This window comes from Capsicum annuum, chromosome 11 (assembly GCF_002878395.1).
Source record: "Capsicum annuum cultivar UCD-10X-F1 chromosome 11, UCD10Xv1.1, whole genome shotgun sequence".
Lineage (NCBI taxonomy): Eukaryota > Viridiplantae > Streptophyta > Magnoliopsida > Solanales > Solanaceae > Capsicum > Capsicum annuum.
The window spans coordinates 20,436,931-20,459,234 of NC_061121.1; the positions used below are offsets into that span (position 1 = coordinate 20,436,931).

Here is a 22,304-nt window from a genome sequence, read left to right on the forward strand (position 1 = left end):
TTGGGCCAAACTCCTAAGCATGCCTTCAGTAAGGAAATGTTAACGCCTTCTCAATTTCTAAGAGTACTCCCAAAACACATACCAAATGGGATCCCTGTCAATGGTAATATAAACGAGAAAAAGTGTGCCTTTGCTTTTCCTTTTGCCTTCTTAAGAGTAACCACCTAATAGGGATCCCTAATAGATATTAGCCTTCCCAACACCTAATGCTTTAGTTTCATATATGAACCTATTGTTCATCTTTCCAAAGTTGGGAGGTCGGTTCTATACTTCTATTTGCATATCAGGAAATACATTCAACCCCCTTTCATTTCCCCCTCCTTTCACACATGAATCCTACAGCTATCCCTTACAACCGGTATAGCACTAGTCGCGTACTTACATTGGTAGACCACCATGAATGTTTGTAAATTGTAAGGCCCGTATACTCTCCTAACAAGGCCTTGGGATCCACATCTGCAGCATGAAGATTGAGCTTACCTACAAAAAGAATGCAGGAAGTTGCCAATTCTGAATCTTTTTGCATTTTAGACCGACACCAAATCAGTCCAAAATTACCTTGCAGCACGTACACACACACACACACACACATGAAAAAACCATCAGCTGATTACTCAGTCAACATAAATGAAGCTAGTATGGAGAAAACAAGTACAGGAGAGTAAAAGACTGACACCCAACTAAGCATCCTTGCAAGTTCAAGTCATATTAAAAAAAAAGTTGCAGACTGAATATGCTTACCCCTTCTTGAAGTACCACAATCATCAATGTTGATTTCTTGGATAGCTGGTGGAGTCCACTGCTGTGCTGGAGAGATGTCCGATGGACTACTACAGTATGCACCAACACCATCTGATATGAGATATTGGTGATTGGCCAATTGGTTCCCCCTCATCCAACTTCTACTATCTCTACTGTTTGATGAAGCAGAAGATCCATACAATTGAACTCCATCATTAGAGCCAAAGGATAATGTTTCAGGTTGGAAGCGGAAATCCCATCTGGATGGTGCTGGGGAGAAGCTTGAATTAGTTCGCCAGTAAGGCTCATGTGGCCCCATGGACCATTCTCCACTAGCTGCATTGGACCCATGTGGCCTTGCAGCCACGCAACAAAGGGACCCCGTCTTAGCTATCTTTCACAAGACACAAAAGTATTATGTTGAGCTTGCTTCTATCAATTCTCAATTTTCAGAATAAAGGGTATCTCTAGCAACTACTCCATTCAGTTTCAGCCACACAAGAAAGGGATCACACTTAAACGATGATTCTCAATTGTCAATTTCAAAGTAAATGGGTAACTCTAGTAACTACTCCATTTCTTCTCCTGCCTAGTACCAAGAGAGTGAGGTTTTCCCGCTGCTTAGGACTACTTCGCATATCCTTATGAAATGCACCTGGTATGTGCAAATACAAAATATATACCACAATTCTGCTGAAAAGCGTATAAGCATGACATGATTAGGTTTCCAAAGAATTCATACAAAGCTGAACTATATGAATGCAAGAAAATAACATGCAGGAAGTGTTGATAACAGTATTATCCTTTTCTAGCTTGATAATCACCAATCTACATTCATAAGACGGTAAAGGTCAAGACACAATATAGATGGTTACTAACAGTTGTCAGAAGTTAGAAGACTGTACTAAAAAAAGGAAAAACATTAACTGCAACTAACATCGCAAAATAAATATAAGTAACACTAAAGGTGCATACCATGAAAGCAAGAAATGGCATAAAGAACTGTCTTTAAGGTGATGCACAAAGCCACTAAAGCTTTGGCCCTATGGTCAGTGTTGAGGAGCTAAATGGGTCCAATTCAAACCGGAAGGAAGGTAACATATTTGTTATATTCTTCCAAAAATGTGAGCATCTTTTCAACAAAAATCACCAAAAGAGAGGTATGCTGAATTAGCATGATCGTGCATAGCTTTTTATCTCTTAGAAAAGTGGTTTGTACTCTGCCACTTCACTCAATTAATCAATAACTACACCACAATCCCAAATAGATCCTTCGCTAGAGACATCCTTTGAACATTTCACTCTTTATGAGCCATTTCATCCATCAATTCACTCTAGAACAAATTGGGGAAATAACATCTGAGAAGGCAGATACTAGCATTGTTTGGTCCTTAAGTCTCTGGTGTGAGGTACAAATTGTCACAGTACATATGAAGTTCCTTTCTTTTTTTATCTTTGTTTCACAAACAGTTCAACTATGGAAACACAACAATTACAAGTCAACCACAATTACATACAAAGCCATCAAGACGAAGAGTTAAACTGAAGGGAACTACCAAGCCACTCAAAACAAGAAACATAACCTCATAAAAAACATTATTATTACTACCAATTATTATAAACCCAATAAAGATTGAAACCCCACATAGTAATAACCAAAACCCAACTCCAAAAAACCTTCAAAAACTTATCTTGATCCTCAAAACAATTTATAAAAATAAAAAAACACAATCTTTATCGGAAATGAAGAGCTAAAGTCTAAACTGAAGGGAACTATCAAGCCACTCAAAACGAGAATCATACAACAACAACAACATCATACCCAATGTAATCCCACAAAGTAGGGTCCGAGGAGGGTAGCAAGTACACAGACCTAACAGAAGTAGAGAGGTTGTCTCCTAGAGACCCTCAGCTCAACTCAAAACAACAGTCATAACCTTATACAAGAAAATTATTATTATTATTAACAATTATTATAAACCGAATAAAGATTAAAACCCCACATAGTAATAACAAAAACCCAACTTCAACAACTTATCTTAATCCTCAAAAAATAAAAAGACAACCTTTACCGGAAACGAAGAGCTAAACTGAAGGGAACTACCAAGCCATTCAAAATCAGAATCATACAACACCAACATACCCAGTGTAATCCCACAAAGTAAGGTTGGGGAGGGTAGAATGTATGCAAACCTTACCACTACCTTAGAGGTAGAGAGTCTGTTTCTGATAGACCTACAGTTCAACTCAAAACAAAAAGCATAACCTTATAGAAAAACATTATTGTTAATACCACTTATTATAAACCCCATAAATATTGAAACCCCACATAGTAATAACCAAAACCCAACTCCAAAAACACTTAAAACTTATCTTAATCCTCGAAAAATAAAAAAGACACAACCTTTACCGGAAACGAAGAGCTAGGCTGAAGGGAACTACCAAGCCATTCAAAACAAGAATATTCCACAAAGTGAGGTCTGGGATGGTAGAATGTACGCATACTGCATACCCTTACCTCAGCTCAACTCAAATCAAGAATCATAACCTTATAAAAACTTTATTATTAATACCAATTATTAGAAACCCAATTAAAATTGAAACACCAACCAAAACCCAACTCCAAAAACACTTCCAAGAACTTATCTAAATCCTCAAAAAGAAAAAAGCACAATCTTTACAACTGAAGGGAACTACCAAGCCACTCAAAACAAGAATCATAACCTTATATTATTACTACCAACTATTATAAACCCAATCAAGATTGAAACACCACATAATAATACCCAAAACCCACCTCAAAAAACACTTCAAAAACATATCTTAATCCTTAAAACAATAAAAAGACACCATCTTTACAGCTGAAGGGAACTACCAAGCCACTCAAAACAAGAATAATAACCTTACAAAACAACATTATTATTAATAACAATTATTATTGAAAAACCCCACATAGAAAATAACCAAAACCCAACTCCAAGAACACTCCAAAAACATATCTTAATCCTTAAAACAATACAAAAGACACGATCTTTACAGCTGAAGGGAACTACCAAGCCACTCAAAACAAGAATAATAACCTTACAAAACAGCACTATTATTAATACCAATTATTATTGAAAATCCCACATAGAAATAACCAAAAACCAACTCCAAAAACACTTCAAAAACATATCTTAATCCTCAAAAGTATAAAAAGACACAATCTTTACCAAACCCCAAAACCCTAAAATCAAGATTAGATAATATGCATGCATGAAAGTGAAAAAAAATGGTCATATAATATATTGAGCTAAAAGGATGTTCAATGAAGCTTACAATTTTTTGAATTATTGGAATTTTTACAGAGGAGTGAAGAGACTGAAAATGGAATTTTAATAAAGGAATAATAATGTCTGCTTTGCAAATGTGAATAAAAACCCTAACTTCTCGCTGATACTGTAATATTTTATTCATGTTATCTTTTTGCTGTGGAGTCCTCCATTTGTTTCTTTATTCAAGTGTGTCCTACTAACTTTATGATTTGCACTTATGCCCCTATCATGTTATGTAAAGTGTAAACTACCACTATTGTCGATAGCTCAATTAGGAGTGTCAAATATATAGCTCAAAAGGTGATATAATATAGCTCAAAAAGGTGGTGACCGTTCAAATGATCAAATTGGGTTGAGTTGAGTACAAGTTTATATTGAGCTAATTTTTAGCTCAATTTGACATAAGTCATTTTTAAAGTGAACTTTAATGTGACTCACTACTAACCTATACTGAACTTGTGTTTACGATTTGAAATTTACATTGATTTTTTTATTTTGAGATAAGGGTCTCAGATTCGAAATCTCAAATCTCGGATAGGGTCAAGTTTTGGATCCCGAGTTAGGGTCAAGTTCCAAGTCTTACGTCAAGGTAGGTCTCAAGTTAAGATCGAGGTCGAATATAGATACTCAAGTCAGGTTCAATTCCTACATCTCGAGTCAATATTAGATATTATCTCATATCATGGTCGGGGATTAAGTCTTAGATTTGAGATCTAACTCGATCATCATTTAAGGTCGGGGGTCGAATATTGAGTCCAAATTGGAGATTAAATCCTGAGTTAGTATTGGGGGTCAAGTCCTTATTTGAGAGGGTTGGTGTAGATTTTTGGGTCTTGGGTCGGCTTGAATCTTAAATCCCAAGTCAGGGGTGGATTCTATTCTCGAGAGAGGTTTGAGATCAAGGGTCATAGATCAAATCCTGGGTAAATTTGGGTTGGGTGTTAAATTAGGGTTAGGTCATGGGTTAGGGCCGGATTTCGAGTCATATGCCCCGAGAGTCAAGTCGAGGTTTGGTTCCTAGGCTATGATTAGGTCGAGGCCAATGGTCAAGATCAAATCCCGAGTTATGAAAGAGTGGTACGGAAGAAAGATCATTTAAAAAATAGGTCACAGTGGTCAGGTCATGTAACACTCCGTATTTTCGGGTCAGAATTTGAATTGTCCTTCCTATGTGTATAGCCCCGAACACGATGATTTTTATTTATATACTAGTGTGAATAACAATTATTTGCCATGGTAACATCTTTAGAGATGAGTATGTCATAAAAAAACTCCTAGCTCAAAGTTAAGTTGAACGTTTTCCTACTGGTTGAGTTTTAGTTGACGATTTCTCTTGGGTCAACTTTTAGCGACCATTACTTCAAGAATATAAGGAGTTATGTGGCTCATTATATATAAAATTAAAGCGCTTCTAGTCCTCTTTCCAATGCAAGTGACCGTTCGTCAATTCGAGTTTTGAATCAAAAGTTATGAGTGTTTTAGTGAGACATTGTCTCAAGCCCGCGTTGGGTCCGCGCCATAAACCCTCAGATTCGCGATGGATCCGCTCCGCATAACCCTTTTTATGCGTCAAAAAATGTTCCGTTTTGATTTATTTTAAGAGCATTGATGTCTTTTCACGTCCCTAAATCATTCCCAACCCTTTATGGATGAGTATAAGGTCTTAAAACATGTTATATTACCTCACAAAATCCCTAATTATCTTTCCTTAAGCAAGAGAGGGGAAACTAGCTAGGGTTGAGAATTTTAAGCTTCAAGGGTCAATTTTCCCAAGGTATGTAGGACTATCCTAACTCTCATGGGCGTAAGTTTAATGTTTTTAACAAGTTTTAAAAAGGTATATGTATGTATATGTAATGGGTTTTGAAAACCGTTTGAAGTGCATGCATCATGAACTTATTTTGATGAAAGTGTGCATTTATCAAGGGCTTTTTTCATAAACTTGAGTTATAATCATGTACATATATGACGTGAGTTTCGAAAAGTGATTTATGAGCACGATTTTTGAAATTTCCTCTCACAAGTTGAAAATTATGATCTTAACATATTATGAATTGTGAAATGGATTTGAGAGCACGGACTATAAGTCCCCCTTTTTAATCATGAGATTTATGTCTGACTATTGTTGGGGTCGATTTACGAATGATGACAATTCTTGAGTTCTAAATGTCTCTCTAACTATTATGCATTGTTGTTTAGCACGTTTTCAAAGATGTATTTCTCATGTTAAAGGCTTGTATATCTTAACAAATAAATTGCATACGTTTTATGTAAAAATTGGCTACTACGTGTCAAAGTATTGAAAAGAGAGTGTTTTGCATACGTTTCGTGTGTTATTTGATATAGGAACTCTCATACTCATGTTTAAATCTTTTGATGGTCATTAACATGATTTTGAATAAAAGGGCTATGGATATGATTTGATATCATATGGTTTGTAAGTCTAGGTATGACAATACCTATTATGGAATGACCCCGACATGATAGTAAATGAATATTTTGAGTATGAAACGTGGTTTTAAAGGACTAAAAATGGGCTTAAAGAGAGTGTTTTATCCCTTTATGGATTTTTATTCGACGAGAAAATGGTTTCAATCTTAAAACTATTTCAAAAGATTCAAGAAAATTCCGAAATAATTTTAAGAAAATTCACAGAGTCGTGACTTGATTTTATAGAAAAAATCAAGAATTTTTTTAAAAAGAGTTTCAAAGGTTCAAAAACTGAAATAAACCTTTAAAGCTAGAGATTCTGGGTAAGGGATTAACGTCCTAAGAAGGTTTTTAAGGCACTTAGGAGTGTCCTTTTAAAACGGTTTACCAAAAGAACTAACTTAACTAACTAAAAGTGGCTAATTTTTCAAAAACTTGATTTTATAGAAAATATTAAAATTATTTATTTAAACATTAAAAAAGGACATTTATTTGTTCAATTGAGAAAACAACTTGCTTAAAATAAATTAAGTTGCCGTTTCTTTGGGACTTTAGTGAGAAAATATTTTTTTGTCTTTGATATGGAAGAAAAAAAAAGTTTGAATAACACTTTTCGGGAAAAATATTAAGAGCGCATCATATTGCAAGTATCTTATTAACTATAGAAAGTTAGAATTTACAAGAAAAATTATTTCTTGAATTTGAAGAAAATTAATTTAATTCGAATAAACCATTAATCAATTGAGCAAAATAAAGTGTCATTTTAAAAATATTTAATCTTTAGACGACTTGTTTTAAGAAGAAAATTGAAGGAAACAATTTAATACGTTTTTATACGAAATAAAATTAGATGAAAAAGTCGTGAATTAAGTAAAGGGAACTAAGATAAAATAAAATGACAACATCTTAGGGAATTTACCTAGGTTAATTGATTTAGAAATGTTAGTTAGCACAAATAAACAACACAAGCTATAAAAAACAATGAAAGAGTTAAATTGGGCCTTTAATTGGCCCAACAACAAAGCTGCCCATTTTTGGGCTTGGAATTATGGACTTCAGTCCGTTTTCTGAAGTGTATATTATGTGTATATCAGCCGAATACCACTGCAGAAATAGTCCTCTTGTGACTTGGTCTTGAGGTTTTGCCTCGATCTTGGATACAAACCATCAGTAATTCATAAGCAAGTTGATTTGAACATACGCAAGTAGTGAGGAGGAAAACAAGAATAAACACTACTGACACTTCATAGAAGAAGGCAATTACTTTCTACAACATATTTTAAGTGAAAAATGCTAAACATCATTCATGTACAGATTATGAAGGAGAAAAGAGGGAGGTCAACATGTTGATTAAATCCAAATAATGACAGAGTTTGTTGTTGATCGATATTGTACGCTGTTTGCTCTGTTGTGTTTGTACGTTATTACTTATTTGTGATGGAGAAAAACAGTGGTCCGGGTCGGGTAAAAAGAAAAAGAATGGACTAATAAAGAGAATTAGTCCCATTAGAATTATGGCCATTTAACTGAATAAATTGGGATAAAATTGAGACGGAATTAACTTTCAATTAATTTAATGAGCTTCTCAAATTTAATAACTTTAAAATAAATATTTAACAAAGCGCAATTATTTTTGCTTAAAATTAAGAAAATAATTATATTATTAATTTCTTATTTTCAATTGATATTGGGAAAAGTAGAATATTTGCAATTTAACCAAATTTTTCATTCTGAATAAATTTTAAAACATTTTCTTTGACTGATAATTATATAATTATGTATAGTAAAACATTAAATATGTTAATTTCATCTAAATTCAAAAGGCAGGATTGAAATTTATTATAAAATAAATATTTTAAAATTATTTAAAATTGAGAAATTCAAAAATTAACTTGAAATGTGGAGGATAAAAATTAGGTGTCAACAGAGAGTTAGATGGTTACCCGAAGAAAGTACGAGTTCAAATAAATGGTTACCCGAAGAAAGTACGAGTTCAAATAACTCTTAGCTGAAATCGTATTTTGCCGATGCGGGTTTTATGAAATGGTATGTCAGTAAGGAGACATACTTTCTCATAATATAGTGTGTCAGTAAGGAGACACACTCTTTTATGACCTGGTATGTCTGTAAGGAGGCATACTTTGTCTTATTACGTACTCCAATCCTTGCGGCAAACTCGGATTGGGGGCTTGACCGCTGAGTTAAGGGTGGATCTCATATAGCCCGTGGGATTATATACATGTAGGGCATACCATCTAGCTCAGAAGTAAATTAAAGAGTCGAGTCAATGTTTTACAAGCATGAATTGTAGCTCTTTAAATTATGCCCATGTATTTATTATGATAAATGATTTTCACAATGCCCCCAATTATTTTATATGAAATATAAGTTGTTTTTGGGTTATTCTGCATATCAGTACTTCCCAAGTATTGAACCTTATAATACAGGTTCTGAGGTATAGTCCCATGGTCTATCACATCAGTAGAATATTTGGATATGACAGTTGGTGAGACATCCATCTTTCGAAAGACAATTTATTCATATGTTGACTTCTTTCAGTTTATGATCCAACCGGGGTCTTGTCCCAGCTTGGTCAGTTAGTATTTCAGTAGAGTCTTCGTAGATGAGATTAGAGTATTGTATTGTCACAATTTGTTGACACAGTTTGATATGAGTTTCCCGTAAATGTCATTATATCTTTTGCACTTTGATTTATGTATGGATTATGCTTGTAATAGTATGCTAAGGGGTCTCTTGGGCCTTCGTGGTTCGAGATGCCCATCGCGGCCGGGGCCTCGGCTTGGATCGTGATAAGCTTGGTATCAGAGTACGGTTCATGATCTCATGGTCTCTACAAAGCCATGTCTATTAGAGTCTTGCTTATGGGTGTGTTGTGCACCACACTTATAATTAGGAGGCTACCGTTCATTTAGGAGTTGTTTCTCATTTTTTCATACTCTAAATCGTGCGACAAGGTTGTTTATATGAAAGCTATCCAAATTTTTTCCTTACTCTAATTTTATAGGCCTTGTCTCATTGTCGAGATGGTACGAGTGCAAAAGCTTAGTGTCTAAGTGATGTAGTCCTTTCTGATTGAGTCATCAAAAAGGTTATGAAATAGTACAAGGACTTGAGAGAAATCCACCAGTACATCAAGTGTGTCGATTCAAGTGTATACCCCTATTTATATCTATTGTGCATTGATCCTGAGGTATGAAGTGTATTCAATCCCTTTCAGAATCCTTCTTACGGATGTTATGCTTAAGGATAGAGATACGTAGTAGAATGTTGGAATAGTATTTTCACCCCAGTAGTAGTACAAGTTAAGGTGTTATGACCTATTGGTAGTAAGATGGTCCCGAAAATAGTGATATGAAGTCATAAGTTTAGAAGTCAGAGTGAGTGTAACTTTTGCTTAAAGAAGTTATTTTTAGTTGTATAACCTCTGACTGAGGGGTGGTTTGCTCTTTTATGGTGATTGACTAATATTGTAGCAAGATTTAGTCTGTGGCGGAAGTGATTGACTATGATTATTACTTATTCAAAATAGAGAAGGAGCTTAGAATGAATAGTTATAGTGGTTGTAGAAATTATTTATAGGTTGTAAATGGGAAAGGGTAGATTAGTCAATAATTATAAGTAGAGACTCATTGGTATTTATGGAATTTTGAAGGTAGTTGTGATGCATACATGGGTAGGTAGATATGATGTAAGAAGGTAGAATATGCTAATAGATCGTATGGGTAATGTTATAAAATTAAGATCAACTATCCTCATTGTGTGATTTTACCCCATTGATTATATTTTCTCTACTAGTTGTAAACTAGTACAGCATGTGAGAGGTAGCGGATTCTAAAGTGTGGTAGTAATATAGTGGGGAGGATGATCTTGTAGGTCGTATTTAAGTGAAATAAGAGAATTAGGTTGATTTTTCTATTTCGACGGGTTAGTATATTATGCGGGATGTTTCATTGGTGGTACGTGATTGGTGCTGGGCACTAAGCTTGAACTTTAGATATGGATTGTGGGGATAAGAATGTTAACTCAAGAATTGTGATGTAAGATTTGTGGGGATGAATTAGTAAGCTTGATATAGTGTGTGAAAGAGGCCTAGGTTAGTAATTTATGAAAAGTTTGAGTGGAAAATTGTGATATTTATATGTATATGAGGATTAGTGTTGGAGCAATGAGATTGTAATAGGTCGGGTGTTTGTGGAGTCTAAACTGTGCTTAAAATGGACTTATATGGTCCTTAGATTGAGTATAGGATGTCCCGAGATAAGTTCTAATGCATTGGGAAAAGTTTAGGCATGAAAAATAGGTTGTGCGTCACAAAAAATATGAGTTTGCATTGGTTTCGCGCCGTGTACCTTTCTTCTTTCGTCGACAAGACTTCGTTGTAAAAGTTTTTTAAGGTTATCTTGGTCCTTTTATGTCCTATAGACCATCTAATCTTTTTATAACTCGTTTTTAAGTCTTAAAACTTTCGTATTCTCTCAAAAGGGTCACTCTTCATTCACAAACTAAGGTTGAAAGGTGGTGAGGTTAGAGTTCAAACTTGGAGGCTAGAGAATGCTAAGAGTAATGCCCCTGAAGGGGGGGATGTCATATAAATAAGTTATTACTTTTCATAAAATTGTGTATTAGGGCGAGCCTAAAATTCATGTGTATAATGATACCCCGTTTATGGTGAGACATGTGGTTATAAATATGATGAAAGGCTATGTCCGCTAGTCTAGGATTGTGGCTTTGATCTAATAGGGAGATGATGGACTAAGGTAGTTCTTGAATTTCTCATGTTGGCAAGTTGCGGGGAAGAGTCATGATAAATCTATTCTTATTCAAGCAAACTCCTCCTACTTTAATCTAAGATGACATCTACTAATGTCTTGTGTATTCAAGTGATGCCTATGGCTAACATCTGAGTTATCTATGCAACTTATATCGTGTTTCGACCTCCAAACTAGAAGCAATGATGTCTCAGTAATCCAATTTTTCAAGTATTCAAGCTCTATGTTATGATGTTCATGATCATAAATCTATGACTCATATCATGCTTAATTCTAAGAAATTATGCTATCTATATGGTATTGATTCATTTTATGTTAGTCTGGCCCAGAGAGATAAGGTCTACGCAAACTCATGGTCATTCCCAAAATGAGAAGCAAAATCTTCAAGCAACAATCATAATCATATTCCTTAAATTTATGAATTCCAACTTTATGTTATACAACTCAGGATATATGCACACATGTTTTCACACTATGCCCAGTCCCAAGAACTCGTATTATGTTATGTTGATGCCCGAACGACCCTTTATTTATAAATAAGGTGGTTATTATATGAAACACTCTGTGTCTATTGTATTGTATCTTACATCTTGGGCCCCACCTTTAGATCACTAATATAAGTTATAATTGGATAGTGTTACTCCCATTCATGATGCTTATGCTCTAGTCCTTCAATGACCTTCTAAATGTTAGTATGATAGTGGTTATAGAAGTGTAGTAATATTTTAGATAAGAGAGTAGATATTTCCTAAGTTGTTAAATTTTAGTGTGCTATTCGAGCTAAGTTTATAGTTGAAGAAGAAAGAAAGAGATGGACTTCGTTATGTGAAGAGATGGACTTTCGTTATGTGAAATAGTTAGGAAGAGAATATATGGCAAAAATCTCTGCGAGAGTGATTGAAGTTGCTGGTTTTTAGTGGGGAGATCCACAAAGTGGGTGTAGTAAAGATAGACTTGTAGTAAAGATAGACTTGAATATTGTGATTGATGAAAGCACAAACCAATGTGCTATGTGGTTAGTACTCCTTGATTTAAAACCTGAGGCTGTTTGATTATAGTGATAAGGTGAAGTGATATCCTTGAAGGTGTGTAGAGTATAGGGTCCCATAGCTTAAGCTATCACCTTTTTAACTCCGGGATAGGCTTCAACATGGAAGTGCTAGGCAGTGGGACTCAGACTCTTATAGTTAGGTGTGTTGTGGGGGGATTTTAAGATGAAAATGGTGAAGTGTGTTTTTTATTGTATTGAGCATAATTGAGTAGCTCCACTAAATTTAAGGTCTATTGATTGTATTATGTAAGGTGGAGGATACCTCCATTCCTATGTCCTGTAAAACCATTTTTCATGTCAAGTATCAACATCAATCTGAACCTATGATCACCAAATAAACTCATGCTTTATGTTGTGAGGATTATGATCCATAGAACTCATGTGCAAGGTCATCTCTATGTTAATTCTCATTATCTCATGCTTCGCGCTTACACGGTTCACTAGTGGTTATTAAAAATCTCTTTTGATGCCTTTGCATATTTTGTTGAGGAAAATTCCTAATGGGAGGTTACGTCCTTCATTCCATACTTTTAAAGTTTCAACAAGTTCTTGTCTATCATTCGAGGACGAATGATCTCAAGGGGGAGATGACGTAATACCTTGCATTTTCGGGCTAGAACTTGAATAGTTCTTCCTATGTATATAGACCTGAACCCGATGATTTTATTTATATACTAGTATGAATAACAATTATTTCTCGTGATAATATCTTTGGAGATGAGTATAATTCATAAAAACCTCCTAGCTCAAAGTTAAGTTGAACATTTTTATATCGGTTGAATTTTAAATGATGATTTTTCTTGGGTCAACATCCAGCAACCCTTACTCCTAGAATATGAGGAGTTATGTGGCTCATTATATATAAAATTAAAGCCCTTTCGAGTCCACTTTTCAATGCGACTGATCATTCATATCTCTAAACTGTTTTCAAACCTTTATGGACAAATATAAGGCCTTAAAACACGTTATGTCACCTCATAGAATCCCTAATCATCTTTCCTTAAGCAAGAGAGGGGAAACTACCTAGGGTTGTAGGTTTTAAGTTTCAAAGGTCAATTTTTTCAATTTTCTCTTGGATTTCAAGGTATGTAGGACTATCCTAACTCTCGTGGGCATAAATTTAATATTTTTAACAAGTTTTAAAAGGGTATATACAGTAGATTTTGAAAACCGTTTGAAGAGCATGGATCATGAACTTATTTTGATGAAAGTATGCATTTGTCATGGAGTTTTTCCATAAACTTAAGTTGTAATCATGTGCATATATGATGTGAGTTTTGAAAAGTGATTTATGAGTACGATTTGTGAAATTCTCTCTCCCATGATAAAATTTATGGTCTTAACATATTATAAATTGTGAAATGGGTTTGAGAGCATGAACTATAAGTCATTTTTTTATCATGAGATTTATGTGTGACTAGTGTTGGGGTTGATTTATAAATGATCATAATTCTTGAGTTTTAAATGCCTCTTTAACTATTATGCATTGTTGTTTTGCACGTTTTCAAAGGGGTATTTCTCATGCTAAAGGCTCGTGTGTCCTAACGAAGAAATTGCATGTGTTTTATGTAAGAATTGGTCACCATATGTTAAAGTATTAAAAGAGAGTGTTTTCCATACGTTTCATGTGTTATTTGAAATAGGAACCCTCATATGATGTTTAAATACTTTAGTGGTCATTAACATGATTTTGAGTGAAAGAGCTATGAATATGATTTGATATGATATGGCCAGCAAGTATAGGTATGGCGATACCAATTATGGAATGCCCTTAACATGATAGTAAATGAATTTTTTGAGCATGAAGCATGGTTTTAAAGGATTAAAAATGAGCTTAAAGAGAGTTAGATAGTTACCCGAAGAAAGCACGAGTTTAGATAACTCTTAGCCGAAATCGTATTTTGCCGATGTGGGTTTTATGAAATGTTATGTCGGTAAGGAGGCATACTTTGTCATAATATGGTGTGTCAGTAAAGAGGCACACTCTTTTATGACCTGATATGTCGGTAAGAAGGCATGCTTCGTCTTATTACGTACTCTAATTCTTGAGGCAAACTCGGATTAAGGGTTCGGTCGCTGAGTTAAGGACAAATCTCATATAGCCTGTAGGATTACAGACATGTACGGTGTACCATCCAACTCAGAAGTAAATTAAAGAGTTGAGTTAATGTTTTACAAGCATAAATTGAAATATCTATACACACACGCGCGCACACACACACACGCATATATATATATATATATACATATTATGATAAATGGTTTTCACAATGCTCTCGATTATTTTACATGAAATATATATTTTTTGGGGTTGTTCTGTATACCAGTACTTTTCAAGTATTGGCCCTTATGATACAGGTTCTGATGTACAGTCCCATGATCTATCACACCAGTATAACATTTGGATATGACAAAGTTGGTGAGCCATCCATCTTTCGAAAGTCAATTTGTTCATATGTTGACTTATTTCAGTTTATGGTTCAACCGGGGGCCTTGTCTCAGCCTAGTCAGTTAATATTTCAGTAGAGGCTTCGTAGACAAGATTAAAATATTGTACTGTCACAACTTGTTGACACAATTTGATTATGAGTTTCCCGTAAATGTCGATATGTCTTCCGCACTTTGATCTATGTATGAATTATGCTTATGATAGTATGCTACGGAGTCTCTCGGGTCTTCGTAGTTCGGAATGCCCATCGCGGTTAGGACCTCGACTCGGGTTGTGACAAGCTTGGCATTATCAGAAAATTCTCTTACATCTTACTGATGAATAATTCCATCATGCGAGTTTATTGACATTTATATTTTAAAATAATGATTCCGGCTGTTTTCAAATCCTGAATTTGCCTCTCACTCTATCTCAGCTAATTCAAAACTTTCCTCGTTCAACAACTCAACCAAAGCATCATAGATTTTGAAATTTATCAGGAACTCCACTCTCATTTTACCAATGAACGATTTCATCGCAAAAAATTATTGACATTTATATTGCACCGTCTTCAAATTCTAGATCCACATTTTTCTTTCTCTTACCTCAACTAATTTCATTAGATACTGCTGCCTTCTGTCAACAAGAATATTGAATATTTCTATTCACATATACTTGAAAGACATAGAAAAACTTTTCAAGACAAATTCAGATTAATCAAAACTACAATATCATACCAAACACTTGACCGGAAACCAAAAAGAAACAAATACTAGAACACATAGGAAAGTGTTTAAAAAAAAAAAAAAAAAAAACATTGTTACCAAAATCTATTTTTGGTAGCATCTAATTTAAGGCAAATAGTAAAGTCGGTTGGTTATTTCAGTAATTGACAAGTTTTTTCACATATAAAGTACAAACCCTAAAAGCTTCCTCCATTTGGCAAAGATTTTCTTCATATTTTCTGCACTACAACAGACCCACAGATTTATTCTTCCAACACTGTAATTTTCTTGATTTTTGTCTCTTTTTTTTTTTTTTCGTGCTTACAAACTCTTTGTGCTTTTTTTTTTTTTTGCTTAATTAACAAGATTAATCATTTACCCTTTTCTTTTATCTTGGCATTGATATAGTTTTATTAGATAAAAAAAGGTTGTTTTTTGGGGGGGCCTTTTTTTAATTATAGAAGTGATATTTTTTTTGGTTGTTGTTCTTTTGATTCTTGATAAGTTGGGTAGAAATGAAGTCTTTTTTTTTGGGGGGGGGGGGGGGTGTGGGGGGGGGGGAGTAAAAATTGTGTATGGGGTTTGGGTTTTCTTGGTAATTTTGTTGGCCCTTTTAATTATTGAACTGTATTGGGTTTCTTTATAGAAGTGCTTTTTTTTTTGAATTGTTGTTGTGGTTCTTGATTAGTGTAGTGAAGAAATGAAGTTTATTTGGGGACTGGAAATTGTATCTGGGGTTTGGGTTTTCTTGGTAAAGTTTGCTACTTTGAAGGAAATTATGGTGTTCTATAGACTCTTTGCTCTTTTTTTTTTTTGTTTTGCCTAATTTACAAGATTAATCATTTACCCTTTTCTTTAATCTTGGCATTGATACAGTTTTATTAGGCAAATGTGATTTAGTTGGTCTTTTTAATTGTTGAACTGTATTGGGTTTGTTTATAGATGTTATGGGGTTTGTTTATTTTTTGTTATTTTGATTCTTGATAGGTGTAGTTTAGAAATGAAGTTTTTTGGAGGGAACTAAAAAAATTTTGGGCTTGGGTTTTCTTGGTAAAGTTGGTTATTTTGAAGGAAATAATGGGTTTTCTTACTAGAGATTTGATTCCAAAAATCTTGAATTTTAATTTCCCTATGTGTATTTATTTTTTTATTTCAAGGAGAAGAGAGTGTGTCATGTGTGCGTTGGTTGTGTTGTGTGTGTGTGTGTCTCTTTTGAAGTTGCTTGTGAGTTCGAGTCACTAAGGGAGCAAAACGGGTGGGAGCTCCCATTGAGGGGTAAAGAAAAGTTTTTAAAAAATGGAATTTATATATTGCTAGAGATTTTATTGCACTTAGACGATCTTTGGTATCAAGCATTTAATTTTGTATGTCTGTTTAACTTGCAATTTGTTGCTTGTTTTATTGCAATAGCTTCAAGAATTAGGTTTCTATACGTAGAGTTACCAGTAGCACGAAGAAGCCAAGTGGATTCAACATTTCTTATATATACATAAAAAAAATATTTTTAAACATGTATAAGCAGGGTTATTTTCCGTCAAAGGGGTTAATCCCTACTTGGCTCTGCCCCTGAAAGTTATTGGGAATTTTGTCAGTGGTAAGTTTAAAGAAAAGTAGAAGTCTTGGGTGAGTGAAAATTGCTTCTTAGATTTGGGGTTGTCAGGTTGATTACTTTAAAGGAAAATCGGGATTGCTAGAGAAAATAGGGTCTTCAATTTCATCATGGAATTTCTCTGTGATTTGTGTTGCAACTTGTTTGGTTGGTTGCTAAAGCTTTTACTTGGTACCAAAGTTATTGAGTGAAGCAATATAGCTTCATTGGGACATTGACATTGCGTAGAATGTAATTTGCACCATTTGAAATTGTGCTTCATTTCCAGGTGATGTTGTCCGTATGAGTTGTTAGTTTGTTTCTGATCCAAGTTGATACAGAATATTTGGTTTGTAGGGTGACACATTCGGCTCATCTTGACATGGCAGGCCAGAGGAATAACTACGGGAAGAGAATGCAATCGGATTCGGACTATCCTAGGAGAGATGGAAGTAAGAGGAGGACTCCAACTGATGAAAAAGAATCAAATACCATTGGACCAGAGGATACTGTTTTTCGTTATTTGTGCCCCACAGGGAAAATTGGAAGTATCATTGGAGTTGGTGGGGACATTGCAAAACAATTGAGGACAGAAACTAATTCAAAGATTAGGATTAGTGAGACCATACCTGGCTGTGACGAGCGTGTGGTAACTGTTTATAGCGGAAGTGAAGAAACTAATGTCTGTGAAGAAACCGGTGACCTGATTTCACCTGCTCAGGATGCTCTATTCAAGGTGCATGACAGGGTCCTTGCTGAAGAGATGCGTACGGAAGAAGATGTGGAGGATCATCAGCAGATTACTGTAAGGATGCTTGTCCCATCAGATCAAATAGGCTGTGTGATAGGGAAAGGTGGACAAGTGATCCAGAATTTGCGAAGTGAAACAGGTACGCAGATTCGGGTCTTAAGCAGTGAGCACTTGCCACCTTGTGCTCTCAACTCCGACGAGCTTCTCCAGGTAGTAGCGGGGTCCTCCTCACAACTCTTTTGAATACATGTTATGCTCACCAAAGTCTATGAAATCTCTTACATTTTAAGATCATAGAAGCATATGCATTATGCATGGTTTACTTCACTTGAAGTAATTTCATCAGGGTTTTAATGTGAGCACTTACCTTGGCCGTTGTTGATTTTGACCCCGTGGATCCGCACAAGCTGTCCAAACACACCGTCGTATAAAAAAAGGATACTGCTTTACAAAATATAACAGGTAGCTAGAAATGAAGTTTTTGGGCTTGATTAAAAAAACTGAGGTTTTTGTTTTTCCAGCATTGGTGTCTCGTTATGAAGAGGCTTGTTTCTATGCTAGCTGATTGCCTGGTCGAGCTTGTCAACCATTTTATAAATATGCTATTCACATACTTTTCCTATAAGATTCTAGTTTTCCTATTGGCCTAAGGTGAATTTAAATGGGGAATATGGTCGGTGAAGATTTATACCTCAACTTGTTTGCGGCTGAGGCGTAGTTGTTGCATGGATTATACGTCTGTTTGTAGGTGGGAGTTTGGCAAGACCCATTGTTTTAGAGAACTCCTAATTTACCTTAGAAGATCAGTATAGTGGAGTAAAATGAGTCCATAGAGCAGAGCTGTTATAAAGGATCATGCACTGACTGACTAGTTCGAGACTGAGGGGTAGTTGGTTGATATGGAGTATAACAGTGTGAACAGAAACTTAAAACATGATTGGTTTGGTTTTCTTTTTGAGAAGTAAAGCGAACTTTATAAATGAAGTAGCACAAACGAAGTGGGTTACATCTGAAAAATGTTTCTAAAACCGAAAGACATAAAAAGTGTACCACATCTAATCCTAAAGGCTTCTAACGATATTGGTTTGGTTCTTTAAACACCGATGAGGAGTAATGAAAGAAGTGGACTTTGAATTAATTGCTGAGTGAGCAACTGCTGGTATTGAGGTTTTATTTGCAAATTCCACACTATGCTGTCACTCTTAATGATGCTTATTTCTGGCTATACAAAAATGTAAATGATGTGTCACAGATTCTTCTTTTATTTTCAGATAACCGGTGAAGGTTCAGCTGTTAAGAAAGCACTTTATCAAGTAGCAGCACGCCTCCATGATAATCCATCACGGTCCCAACATCAGCTGCTGTCATCACCCAGCATATATAGGTCTAGTGCGGGACTTGTTAATCCTCATGCTGGTACCCAAGTCATGGGTGTGACATCATTGATGGGTCCTTACGGAAGTTACAAAAGTGATGGTAGAAGTCGATCTGCTTCTGTAAGAGAGTTTGCAGTTCGTTTAGTTTGCCCAACTGAAAATGTAGGAGCTGTAATTGGCAAAGGTGGAGGCATTATCAAACAGCTAAGACAGGAATCAGGTGCAGCTATTAAAGTTGATAGTTCTGCGGCTGAGGGAGATGATTGCATTATATTTGTATCAGCAAAGGAGGTGAGGAACAGTTCTTGGTTATTGAATTTATTGTTTGATTGGTAGGACTGAGAATGCTCTCAATAGCGTGTTGCTTATCCAATTGTGATCGCAGGCATATGAAGAACAATCCCCTACCATCGATGCAACAATGCGTTTACAAGCAAGAAGTAGTGAGAAAACTGAAAAAGAATCTGGGGATGCTATTCTTACGACTCGCCTGCTTGTACCTAGTTCACGAGTTGGATGCCTTATTGGTAAAGGTGGTTCCATTGTCAATGAGATGCGGAATACCACAAGGGCAAGCATCCGCATTCTTTCGAAGGAAAATCTTCCCAAAGTGGCATCTGAAGATGACGAAATGGTGCAGGTAAACAGGTTTTGTATTTTTGTCCTCGTGTAATATTTTCACTTGTTTTGTTTAACGCTGATTTCTTTGTAGTTAGGGGTGTGATGTTTGGTTTGGATCCACTCCTAATACATAAATTCTTACGTCATGGTTATTGTGTTTTTATCCTTCAGATTACTGGAGATGCTAATGTTGCTAGCAATGCGTTATTGCAAATACTTATGCGGTTGAGGGCCAATACATTTGAGATGGAGGGAGCTATTGCTCCATTTTCTCCTGGCCTTTCTTATGTCCCCATGTCTGCAAGTATGCCAGATGGTCCAAGATATGCCAACCGTGATAATAGATCACGCCGGCATGGTTACTCATCTTATGCAGGAGGACATGATTACAATGATTCGTCTCCAACTGATAGTTATGGTAGCTCACAGGTAAATGCTCAGTGTTCAATTTTTAGTAGTTTAGTTTGAGGTTATCACATTTTTACATGTAAAAGTTAAATTATCTTATCCTGATGTTCCTAAATTGATTGTATTCTGTATTTCCATCTATTGCTGCTATCTCTGTACAGCAAACCAAATATGCCAGAATAGTAGATCTGAATATTTTTTTTCCAGGTTGGTGGTGGAGGTGGTTATGCACCATATGGCGTTTATTCCTCTGGGCGACCGAATAGTGCAGGGTAAAAGCATTATCTGACTACATGCTTTGACATTCAGGATATGTTTCTTGCCTATAATCGCAGCCTCTTTCATTTACCAAAAAAAGATTTTGTTATTTACTTGTTCTACTCTTTCCAGGATTTCCAACCATAACCCTTCTGCCTATGGGAAATCTTATGGCTACTAGGTTATAGAGGGGGTTCTTAGCAGCCAGAGGTACAGAATTTTGGCTTTTTTTGTCTTTATACATAATCAATGGGCATCTGTATTCTGTACTTCTATAGCCTCAAGCGCATCTTCCTATTGATAACTTTGACTAGCCTGAAGCCTGTGCTGTATCTCTAATGCTCTTTCTTTTACTTTGCCTTTTCACACTTGCCATCTAAACAGCTATCATCTCCGATGCCTGATTCCAGCCCATTGCCCCCTTTGACGATGCCTCCAGTCTAAGAACAAGACCAGATGAACAAGATAGAGAAACTTATGGCCATCCTTGCCTTAGTATTTCTGTTTCTTAGGTGTTACCAGCATATATATTGTAATGAAACAAAGCCTCTTGGTCATTGAAGGCCTTGTACCCAACTATACCTTTTGCTTTGGTGGATTTTTGTAGCAGGCGAAACCATGACAGTTTGATGTGGTGGTTATTTATTTTGTGTGTTCGGTAGAATTTTTGTGACGTAGTGGTACTTGTTTTGTTTTACTCTTGACCCGTTATGCTACAGGATTGAACATTCCATCGTTTTCTCTTGCATCGAATTTTTCATGTTTTCTTGACAGCTTTCCAGTTATTGAACAAAAGTTCAAGAACGTCAGGTTTCTGGATTTCAGGAGGTAAAAATGTGGTCATTGTTCACACGTATCTCAAGAGCTTTTTTTGAGATCAAACAATAGCTAATTATGATCAAAATTCATGTTTCAAGTTTGCATGCTTTTATATATTTTAAGGCGGATTTCCACGGATGTCTTGTTAATTTTCTTCTCTTGCTTCTCTAGGGTAAAAGGTATTTGAGATTGAGAATTGCTTTTCAGATTGTTGAGTAGGCCTGAAATGCTTTCAGAGCTTTGCTATATGTGGTAAATCTGTGTCTTTATCTTGTTAATATTCATGCTCCTTTGGCCTTGAGGGAACGATGGTTGTTCCCTTTGGCCTCAAGGAAATGATGGTGTTGGTCGCTGGCTGATGTCTGATCATTTTATGTGATCGATTCTGCAGGATTGATAGAAAAATTAGTTCTTATGATAAGTTCCTATTAAGGTAAGTATTTTCTTTCTTCCAAATGTTAATTTCTTCACCGCGAGGCAGATGCATGATTTTGGTAGGAATATAAACACACAACTGTCAAGCATTTCAGGAGGAAAGAAAGCGGGTGGGATCATATTATTGCCAAATTCTTTTACCCTTTGGAGGAGGGCTTCATGAAGCTTACAGTGTAATGAATTGAATTGCTAATTACTGGGGTTCCGTGTCGACAAATGTATTTTTCCATCTGACTTTTATTCATTATTTAAACATGGTTTCTCTTTGCTCCGTGTTGGTTATCAAGAATTCTGAACTGTAATTTCAAAGCTGGTTGTGTGTGAATTTGATGCATGATTAGCGAAATTACACTTAGGTCTATACTGTGTGCGCAGTGTGTCAAGATTATATATGGGATTTTGGCCAAAAAGATGTGTTTTGGCCAAAAAGATGTGTTTTTTCTGCGTAATCTGAAAGTTGGTCTAGAGTCTGCTCGAATTGCATGCATGAAGCAAGTGATTGTTCAATATTGTGTTACTAGTGATTACACATATGAATCTCAAGTTTCACGTATAACCATGCAATTTTA

At 35.5% G+C, this 22,304-nt stretch overlaps 2 protein-coding genes across 9 annotated transcripts in view; one reads left to right on the forward strand and one right to left on the reverse strand.

Moving 5' to 3' along the window:
* The window catches only part of LOC107846681, a 9,826-nt gene extending 5,644 nt beyond the window's left edge, over positions 1-4,182 (reverse strand). The window contains exons 1-2 of the mRNA XM_016690991.2: positions 4,060-4,182; positions 742-1,135 (exon numbers count right to left, since the gene is read on the reverse strand). Coding sequence (XP_016546477.2) covers positions 742-1,060 — 319 coding nt within the window. The 5' untranslated portion in view covers positions 1,061-1,135; positions 4,060-4,182. The remainder of the gene's footprint in view (positions 1-741; positions 1,136-4,059) is intronic.
* Positions 4,183-15,581: 11,399 nt separating this feature from the next.
* Positions 15,582-22,060, forward strand: LOC107847589 (RNA-binding KH domain-containing protein RCF3). 8 transcript variants are annotated; one of them, XR_007047223.1, is made up of 10 exons: positions 15,582-15,758; positions 17,425-18,028; positions 19,090-19,485; positions 19,580-19,834; positions 19,987-20,244; positions 20,431-20,495; positions 20,614-20,691; positions 21,472-21,552; positions 21,692-21,733; positions 21,831-22,060. XR_007047223.1 is itself a non-coding variant. In XM_016691938.2 (8 exons), the coding sequence occupies exons 2-7, from the start codon at positions 17,450-17,452 to the stop codon at positions 20,660-20,662; spliced, it is 1,602 nt and encodes a 533-aa protein (XP_016547424.2). In that variant the 5' UTR covers positions 15,582-15,758; positions 17,425-17,449; the 3' UTR covers positions 20,663-20,691; positions 20,866-21,212. The 8 variants fall into 8 exon arrangements, 5 of the variants coding, with proteins under 5 accessions (XP_016547424.2, XP_016547428.2, XP_016547425.2 ...); XR_007047222.1 differs by having other exon boundaries at positions 21,692-22,060; XR_007047224.1 differs by having other exon boundaries at positions 15,608-15,758; positions 17,457-18,028; positions 21,692-22,060.
* The last annotated feature ends 244 nt before the right edge of the window (positions 22,061-22,304 follow it).

Coding starts and splice junctions, on each gene's coding strand:
- LOC107847589 (XM_016691938.2), top strand. CDS start 17,450: ATGGCAGGCCAGAGGAATAACTACGGGAAGAGAATGCAATCGGATTCG. Junction 18,029..19,089: donor ACTCCGACGAGCTTCTCCAG/GTAGTAGCGGGG, acceptor TTTTATTTTCAG/ATAACCGGTGAAGGTTCAGC. Junction 19,486..19,579: donor TATTTGTATCAGCAAAGGAG/GTGAGGAACAGT, acceptor TTGTGATCGCAG/GCATATGAAGAACAATCCCC.